The sequence below is a fragment of the Lycium barbarum genome, chromosome 2, assembly GCF_019175385.1.
Source record: "Lycium barbarum isolate Lr01 chromosome 2, ASM1917538v2, whole genome shotgun sequence".
NCBI classification, from domain to species: Eukaryota; Viridiplantae; Streptophyta; class Magnoliopsida; order Solanales; family Solanaceae; genus Lycium; species Lycium barbarum.
Genome location: NC_083338.1, coordinates 117,873,790 through 117,883,929, shown reverse-complemented (window position 1 = coordinate 117,883,929; position 10,140 = coordinate 117,873,790). Strand labels below are relative to the sequence as shown.

Below are 10,140 nucleotides of genomic sequence, written 5' to 3'. Positions count from 1 at the left end.
GGGGCTAGCAAGAGCATCCCCCCTGATATAGGCATGGATATGTGGATTGAAAGCAAAACAAGTGAAAACAAAAGCAAGCAAAGCAATGAAAGCAACACTGAAGATGAGGCTACAGCTAACAGCCAAGACAACATGATAGATAAGCAAGGGGTGGAGCACAAAAATCATGAGCACAAAAGTCCCGAGCAAGAAACCCACCAGCAGCAAGAAAGTGACATGTCTCCAAATAAAGGGGACAAAAACAAAAACAAGAAGAACAACAAAAGTAGCAAATCAAACAAGCAGAAATCTTCACCCTCGGGCAGAGGGGGAAAGAACAAAAAATTCAAACTTTAAGCTTCCAATAATCAGTGCAATCATCTAGAACATTAGAGGAGTTCGATCAAGAAAGGCCATTCATAGACTCAAGAGAATGGTCAATAAACACAAGACTGATATGGTTGCTATTTCAGAACCATTGGTAAACAGTAATAAAATTGAGGGTTACAAAAGATTCTTGGGTTTCAACCACTGCATCTCCAACATCAATGGCAAAATATGGTGTTTTTGGAGAGATGGATGTGATGTTAGTGTTATTCATAATCATGTCCAGCAAATGACTTTAAAAGTTCAAAAAAATCATAATTGTCAGGAATTGTTTGTAACTGCCGTATATGCTAAGTGTACTGCTTCGGAAAGAATGGATTTATGGAGTAGCCTGGAAAATCTCAACAGGATTATTAATCAACCTTGGTGCATAGGTGGGGATTTTAATGTAATCCTCCATCCTGAAGAAAAGATTGGAGGATTACCTCATAGAAATGCCGAAAGTTATGACTTTTTTGAATGCATGGACTCGTGTGGAATGATGGATATTGGTTATATTGGCTCTAATTACACATGGTGTAATAATTGGACCCCAAGCTTGAGGATATGGAAGAGGTTAGACAGAGTTTTTGTGAACGACCAATGGGCCCAAAAATACAATTCCAACACGGTGAAACACCTTCCAAGGGTTGGATCTGATCATAGGCCTTTGCTTTTCAAAAGTAAAAATGATCAAGGCAGTGGCATAAAATACTTCAAGTTTCTAAATTTCTAGACATCTCATGAAGACTTCAGGGAGATAGTTACTTCGGATTGGAGGTTACATATTCAAGGCAACCCCATGTGGAAATTGCAACAGAAACTTAAAAGATTGGGAAAAAAACTCTCTAAGTGGTCAAGGGAAGGAATATGTGATGTACATGAAAACACTGAAATGTGGGAAGACAGGATGCAATTTCTGGAAGACAAGGATATGGAGTTGAGAACAGATGATAGTAGAGAAGACCTTAACAAAGGGCATGCCGAGTATATCTATTGGTTGAACAAGCAGGATAGCATTCTTAAGCAGAAATCGCAAGTGAGGTGGTTTGAGGAGGAGCAACACTAAGTATTTTCATTCGGTCATTAGGGACAAAAGAAGAAGACTCAATCTGACGAGAATAATGAATAATAGGGGCAGATGGGTCTCTGGAGATGAGAAGATTGCTAAAGTGGCTATCAAACACTTTCAGCAGGCTTTCAATCTCCAACAGGCCAATCTAGACCCCGATATTCTAGAGTGCATCCCTAAATGCATCAGTGAAGATGACAATAATTTTATGATTAGTTGCCCTTAAGAAGATGAGATCAAACAGGTTGTTTTTAACATGAGTGCTGACAGTGCTGCTGGCCCTGATGGTTATTCAGGAAAGTTCTACCAATGCTGCTGGGATATAATTAAGGATGATGTGGTAGAATTTGTTCAGTTTTTCTTTCTTGGAGGAAAACTGACTAAATTCATTTCACATAAAACTGACTAAATTCTTTTCACATACTCTTCTTGCATTAATCCCAAAAGTAGAATGCCCTTCTAACTTTGCTGACTTCAGGCCAATTAGCCTCAGTAACTTTTCTAGCAAAATTGTTACCAAGATTATTGCTAGAAGGCTGAATCCTTTGCTCCCTCTTATGATTTCTGAAAACCAAAGTGGTTTTCTAAAAGGAAGACTTATTACAGAAAACATTCAACTGGCTCAAGAAATTGTTCAAAATATCAAATGCAAGAATAAAGGTGGCAATGTGGTTCTCAAGTTAGACATGGCTAAAGCCTATGACAGGATGTCATGGACCTTCTTAATAGTTGTTCTTCACAAGTTGAGGTTCTCTGAAGAGGTAACCAACATGATGATGGGAGTACTATTCGGGATATGGTATTCTATCATCATCAATGGCACAAGAAATGGCTTCTTCACCTCCTCTCAAGGACTTAAACAGGGAGATCCTCTTGCACCCTCTCTTTTTATTATTGGTGCTGAAGTTTTGGCTAGACTTCTTAATAATCTCAATCAAAATGAGCTTTTTTTACCTTTTTCCATGTCAGACACAGGGCCACTAATAAACCATTTATCTTATGCAGATGACATTGTTATCTTCTCCAGTGGTAATACCAAGTCTATCAAAATTATTATGAAACAGATTCACCGGTATGAAAAGAGCTCGGGGCAAAAAATGAACTGCAACAAGTGTTTTTTTCTGACAGCCCCTGGAACTGGCCCTTCTAGGATCAATAAAATCAGGGATGCTACTGGATTCATGGATAAGCAATTCCCCTTTGAATATTTGGGATGCCCAATATATTTGGGAGCCAAAAAAGGGGAATATTTTGAAAAGCTCCTTTCCAAGATCATCAAAAGGCTCAACGGTTGGCAAAGCAAGATGTTATCATTTGGGGCTAAAATTGTTCTCATTAAGCATGTCCTGCAGTCTTTACCCGTTTATACCCTCACTGCTCTCACCCCCCCTAAAGGTGTTATCTACCTGATGGAAAAGCATTTTGTGCAATTTTTTTGGGGCTCTTCAAACGGTAAAAATAATTACCACTGGAGCTCCAGGGAAAATCTATGCTCTCCTAAGGAGGAAGGGGGAATAGGGGTTAGAAAGATGAAGGACATTTGTGATACTCTGAATTTAAAGAATTGGTGGAGATTCAGAAGTCAAGATTCCTTATGGGCTAAATTCATGAAAGCCAAATATTGTATTAGAGCTCACCCTGTCAGTAAAAGATGGGCTTCTGGTAACTCCCATATTTGGAATTCTTTAACCAAGAGCAGAATCAAAGCAGAACCGAACATGATCTGGAATATTCAAAATGGTGGAAGTAGTTTTTGGTGGGACAACTGGACAAGCATTGGTAATATTGCCAAATACTGTCCAGATTATGTGCATTCATCCAGGACTCAAGTGAAGGAGTTTATATGGGACCAAACCTAGGATATAGAAAGCCTTCTTAACATTTTGCCCAACTGGATTTGCCAGCTTATTATAAGTATCAACATAGGGGATCCTAACAAAGAAGATTACCTCACGTGAAAGACTACTTCAAATGGAAATTTCGCGAACAAAGAAGCGTGGAATGAAATTAGAGACCACAACCCGATGGATCAGCTTATCAGTAGAGTTTGGCATAAAAATATCCCTTTTAAAATTTCATTTCTGTCTTGGAGAATGATTAAAAATAGACTGCCTTTTGCTAACAACTTTGTGTGCAGGTTTGTAGAAAATATGCCGACTAACTGCCTATGTTGTGCAATACCAGCTCTAGAAACAATCCAACATTTCTTCTTTGATGGTGAGATAGCTCAGAGGCTGTGGACCTTCTTTGGACATCCTTTGGGTATCCGATACCGAAGAAAGCCAGGAAAAATTTTCCTTCAAGAATGGTGGCAAATCGAGACCAAAAATGCAATTCACAAGATGATTATCCAAGTGACTCCAATCTTTGTTTGCTGGGAAATGTGGAAGGCAAGGTCCAAATGCAGATATGGTAATTATACTAATATCTACACTAGAGGAATTGAGCAGAACGTACTTTGGAATATGAAAGCGGCTATGGACAAAGCATTCCTGAGCTACAAGATGGACTGGAGATGGCCTTTTATATGTACAAAGATTGAGCAACTAAGACCAAGAACCATCTGCAAAATAGTGAAGTGGACCTTGCCATATGAAGGATGGATCAAAATTAATACGGATGGAAGTTACATAGAGCAGTCTGGAAAAGCAGGGATTGGAGGTGTGGCTCGGGATCAAAATGGTGAGCTTCTCTTTGCTTTCGCTGTCCAAATACAATGCAGTAGTCATAACGTGGCTGAGGCCATGGCTGCAAAGTATGCTGGACGGTGGATAAAAGAAAGAAATATCAACAAATGCATCCTAGAACTAGACTCAATGCTTGTAACAAATCTGCTGCTGAAAAACAATGCCAGCAACCTCAAGTTGAAGCCTATTATTGAGGATACTTTGACATTCATTAAAGGCAAACAAGTGACCATCAACCACTGCTATAGAGAAGCTAATAGAGTAGCGGACTATTTTGCAAAGCTTGCTACTACTTTGGTTGAGCCTATGACTATTCAAGAGGAAAATCAACTGCCTAGAGGAGCTGTTGGGATGTTCATTTTGGACAAAAGACAACTGCCCAGTGTGAGATTAAGGTATGACAAAGCCAATTTTTTTGTTAGCTAGCCTTATAAAGATCAATCTGATCACAGGGAATGCATAAGATGTTGATCCCAGCTTCCCTTTTTTGTGTTGATTGGCTACAATCAGCTGTTGTATATTAGGGGTAAGGTCTAGTCCCCCCCAGTTTCCAATAATAATATGCAACTACCAGGACTCAACCTGGGAATTTTATAAAAAAAAAGTGTGATTTGTATCAGAGACATAGTTATATAGAGAAGTGAACATGACGTACATCTCTATGCATCACTTGGTAGTAGACCTATTAACAAAACCCATAACATTTTGGTAGTAGACCTATTAAAAAAACCCATAAGATTTGTTGCTTGTGAAAGATATGATATCAGTGGGTTTGCATAGTGATGATGTATTTGTATTTCCTAATTTCTCTGGATCATGTTCACGTAAGAACTGCATTTTGAGGTAAATGCTATTTGATGCCTAGATTATTCATTATTGTTTTTTCATATACATAAGATGGTTTTTGTTGTTTAGAACATAAATTTCTAAGTGTATTTGGTGACTTGAAACACCGAAAATTAATTCCAATTGATGACTCCATTAATATAATAAATCCTTTTCCAAAGTATAGTCACTTCTGAGAAAAACTCTTTAACCTTTTTTAAAATAAACACTTATTAGCGGGGAGTTCGAAAAGGGGTGTGACAATAATTGATTGATGAAATTTCTTGAAGTATTTCATTTCTAATATTCTCTTCAGTAAAGAAGAGATGCCTAGAGTAAAATGCTAGTCATACATTTATCATCATAAATCATGTAGAGCACGTTAGCACTTCAGTTCTGAAAATTACTCTTTTTAAACTATGAGGTGGCCAATAGAATTCCAGTTTTAAGAGTCAGCCCAATACTTCAACACAAAAACTAGAGAGTCAACCAATACGTCAAATTAGAAACTAGAGAGTCAATGTAAGTTAATGAAGTTCGTCCATATATATATATAAACAGAATTCTGCCCTTCTATTTAATTGAGTATATATAGACTTACAATGATGGAGGTAGGAGTAAGAAAAAACATCTTACTCAGAATACAAGAAAGTATATATACCCTAATGCCAATGTTGAGTTACACTAAAGTTGGAAAAAAGATTTTAGATTGTGAGGTGCAATGAAATCTGTTGTTCCATTCCATAACAGTTGAGCAAATTGCTTGTTGGCTGCTTCTGTTGGATGACTGGCATCGAAGAACACATAATCTGTCACATTTTGACATAAGTCATACTCTTTTACCTGCCTTTTTCCTCCACAGCTATTAATTCCTTTAAATGGACCCGTGCCACAACATGCTTCAGTTGATACATTAAAACCTGCATAAACGAAAATTTTCAAATACCTTATGATTCATATGAAAATACTCTCTCCATCCCGGAAAGACTAGACGAGTTCAGAGTATGAGGTGAATTTTAACGTTAAACTTATTTAATCATCGAATTCTTAAAATAGACATACTTGATAACTTTACATACTTAGAAATTACTACATAAAAAGTATTATATTCAAAACAAGAAGAAGCATTATATTTTTGTATATCACACTTTAATAGTAGCTAGTAAAAGTATACATTATTTAAAAAATGTCCAAACAAATAGTAGAGAAAGAAAAATTAGTTAGCTTGCATAGTAATGGTGTCATTCTTTTCTAGAACGAGTTAAGAATCAAGGCTTATATTTTACGCAAAAAAATGTGTAAAACATACTGGAAATCTAAACATAAATATTCAATGACTTGGATATAAAGAAAATAGAGCTTACCATATTTGGAAGGGTTATCAATTCTTTCGGTAAAAAGTTTGTAAAGATCAAACAATGTATAGTTAAATCCTGTTAAATTCTGTTGTAGTTGCGTGAGCTTCTGGGGAAGAGCATTGCTATGCATCTCCAGTAGTGCACTGAGTTCTTGCATGCAGTCACCACTTTTACCTCCTAATTGAGCATTAAATGCCCTTCCACCTGGGGAACAACCTTCAGGGGCCAACGTAAATATGGTAAATTTTTTCCCTCCTTTATTGTAAATTTTCTGTTACAATATTGATTCAGAGAATGTTAATGAAAGTTTATCAAATAGAAAATCTTGAACCAAAAATCTGTTAAAGAAAATGATATTAGAATATGTATATATAAAACCGCTTCCTTCTTTAAATAGTTTTTAATTTTGGATTCACCTCTGAGTAGATTGCTAATTTAAAACTTTGTATAAAAGTTCATCACTGGACATATGTTCCTAGTCTCACATGACAAAACTAAACAATATAAATATATAAAAAAGCGATTCCAATTAATTTTTGAAAGAAATAAACAACTCCAATCCAAATGTTCAATTTAAGTATATGCCACTTTATATTTCAGGAAATAAAAATTAAATTGTCTGGCATCATTTCATTACTAACATTATTTTCTTACAATACTTCCATACTTGGATACAAATTTATTCAACAATTAAATATTTAAACTTTGGTATAATTGATTAATGTTTTTACTTTAAATTAAACTACTCCTTACATATTCACTATTTTAATGTTATCTTCTATACAAATATAAATGAAATTAACATTTTAAACTTTGTGTCTAGTCAAACACGTTCATAAAATTAAATTGTAATGGAAGAAGAGTAGTAAGCAGATGACTCCGCAAATACTTAATCTTGATAATAATACTAGATAACAATCTCATTACCTGTAAAATAGCTGTTAAATTACCCAATACCATCTGTGAAAATTGTTCCTTAGGAAATGGAAACTTAGGATTGGTAAGATAAGGGAAAGCATAATCATTACTTCCAGTGCTAAACATGTATACAGCATCAGTGAGGAGTTGTTGAGACTTTTGTTTTCCTAACTTATTCTCCAACAATTGAACCACTTCATTGAAATGTGTCAACTGCGTCTGAAGATCTATAACCTGCAAATTACTTTAGTTAATTAGATTTAGGTGCCAAAAAGAACAGAATATAATATGAAAGGGTAGATAGTTTATTTAATATTGAAAAAAATGATTCTTTAAGAAGAAAAGATAAGAAGTTACTTACAATACCACGATTGGTTTCTACTAAACAACCTGAGCCACTGGAAGCAAAGTTCACCCCATGAAGAAATTTATCGGTTCCAATTTCAAAATATGCCGGAATTAATGGCAAGTTAGCAAATTCCGCTGCAAATTTAAAAAAAAAAAAAGGCTAATTCTTTACAAATACAAGACAAAGATAAATTAAAAAAAATCAGTGTGACATATCGCGTTACCAATAAAATCGGATATGAGACGACCATCACAAGGTCTACCAGTAGGAGCTTTGAAGAACGTTTCACCATAAGGCAACCAATTAGCTTGGAATTGAGTAGTAGTATTGATGATATTATTATTTCCAGAATCTAAAATTGAATCACCAAACACAAATAGGGCAGGTAAAGGTCCCTCTCCATCAACACATCTAATTGGATTGGTGAAGAGAAAAGCAAAGAAAAACAAACAGCATACATAAAACAAGTTAGTACTGAAAGCCATCATAATTGTTTGTGATAATAACGGCTCTTTGGCTTCAAAAACCCCCAAAGCAAATGGAAAAAAATCGGAAAAAAACTGACTTTTATTGAATGGTATATAGATTCAAAAACCTGGCACAGTTAATTTGGTTTGGTAAATGAAAAATCGAACCAACCCGACCTATGTATCCTTAGCTAAGGCATTGAGAACAAGGAGTAACTTTCAATATTTACGTAAAACTTGGTTAAGTGATTTTTTTCGTTAATTTACGGAGTCGCTTATGTCAAGCAGCTTATTTGGTCCAACTCCAGTGTTTTCCAAAATGTTGTGTACATTGACTCAGCAAATATAAGGCTCCACTAATTTAGTCCTGTAATCTATTTGTAGTGGAATATAATTATGAGATCTTTTCTAGAAAGAATCTTGTATAGGCTATTCTCTTTCTTTTTAGATTGTTTTGTCAAATCATTAGATTAGAGGCAAGGTTTCATGTCCCTCTATAATTATTGCAAGTTATTTATTTATATATATAATGTGGTAGGGGTATGTCAAACTCCACACATCGATCTTAGGCTCACAATCTAACGGTGGTGATATATATAAACGTATCCCACGTGTTTATGTTTCCCTTAGTGAATTGAAGAATCAGGTTCTTCAGTCTAAAAAAGACGTAAAGTGCAGAATGTACATCACAAGGATTTTTATCGTGAAAAACGTCTGTCTCAAGGGAGTAAAAAATCACGACCCGCATCAATGGGTTTTTCCTCAAATCTTCATTAAAACTCAAGCAGTTTTAAGGTTAGAACTCCATAAGCCAAGGATCTAACAACTTAGTACCTTTCCCCTACAATTCTTCTTAATTATAGCTACCACTTTCAAGACTATTCGCTAGCTTTGTAAGTCTTTACAACTCAACCAACAACCCAGATCTCTGGTGTCAAAATTTAGTACTGCAAGCCATCATAATTGTTTGTGATAATAACGGCTGTTTGGCTTCTCTTTTATACTAAAAATTGTTATAATTTATAGTTAAAATTTAACATCAAAAACTGATTCAGAACGTTTAGATGTACCGAAATTTAATCCGATCCTCTATTAAATGTTACTCCCTCCGGATCAAAAAAAGAGTTCACTTAGCCTTTTTTTTCTTGGATCAAAAAAAGAGTCTACTTAGCAAATCAAGAAAGAATTAACCTTGTTTTTCCATATTTGCCCCTATTAAGTGTTATATGATCAAATCTCAATGCCTATTTAATTAGGGATAGTTTAGTCAAATTACCTATTTTTGTCTAGGAATTAGTATTTTCTTAAGGGGTATGCAAATGGTTAAGTGGACTCTTTTTTTTTTAGTAGTTAGAAATGTCTAAATTTTGAATATAATTCCATATGTAATCTTTTGAAGTTAGATTGAAAGTTGACCATTGACTTAATCCTTGTTTAATAAATTCAACAATATAGATCACTATTCTCAAACTTACATGGAAACTAATTATAAATAGCTTATAATACTAGAATATCGTAATCTACCGAAAGCTAATTAATCCAATTCCAATCCTATATGACCATTGACTTAATCCTTATTTAATAAATTCATCAATGTAGATCATTCATCAATGTAGATCACTATTCTCAAACTTACATGGAAATTAATTTAAATAGCTTATAGTACGAGAATATCGTAATCTAAGAAGCATTTTTTTGTTTGGATTGAAGAATCAAGAATGGGTAGAGGGAAATGGCAACAAAGTGGGAAACTCTGTCTATTGTAAAATTTGGGGTGCTCAATGAAAACCGATAAACCGCACCAACTCGATAAATCGAGTTAAACCGAAAAAAAGAAACTATTAATAATTTGGTTTGATATAATTTGGTATTGCAAAAATAAAAGACCGATTATAATTAGTTTTGTTCGGTTTTAACTAAACAAAGTCAAACCGAACTGACATTTTATGTATACACTTATTAAAATATATAGTATACTTAAAAAATACTTATTATAATATATATATATATATATATATGTCACCATTGCAATTTATCTTTTTTGTTGTTTTTCTGTCTTTTTCTCCTAATATTGTTATTTAACTTATTTTTAAAGCCTCATAAAATAAATATAGGTTTC

At 34.6% G+C, this 10,140-nt stretch overlaps 2 protein-coding genes across 2 annotated transcripts; one reads left to right on the top strand and one right to left on the bottom strand.

The window, feature by feature from the left end:
- The first annotated feature begins 412 nt into the window (after positions 1–412).
- On the top strand, positions 413–1,414 carry LOC132628799 (uncharacterized). The gene is made up of 2 exons (XM_060344564.1): positions 413–1,028; positions 1,095–1,414. Exons 1-2 carry the CDS (start codon positions 413–415, stop codon positions 1,412–1,414), a joined length of 936 nt encoding a protein of 311 aa, XP_060200547.1.
- A 4,063-nt stretch (positions 1,415–5,477) lies between these two features.
- On the bottom strand, positions 5,478–8,039 carry LOC132628797 (GDSL esterase/lipase 5-like). Its single transcript, XM_060344563.1, has 5 exons — positions 7,778–8,039; positions 7,567–7,688; positions 7,215–7,439; positions 6,294–6,558; positions 5,478–5,849 (listed from the first exon to the last, which is right to left on the bottom strand). Exons 1-5 carry the CDS (start codon positions 8,037–8,039, stop codon positions 5,614–5,616), a joined length of 1,110 nt encoding a protein of 369 aa, XP_060200546.1. The 3' UTR covers positions 5,478–5,613.
- Positions 8,040–10,140: the final 2,101 nt, after the last annotated feature.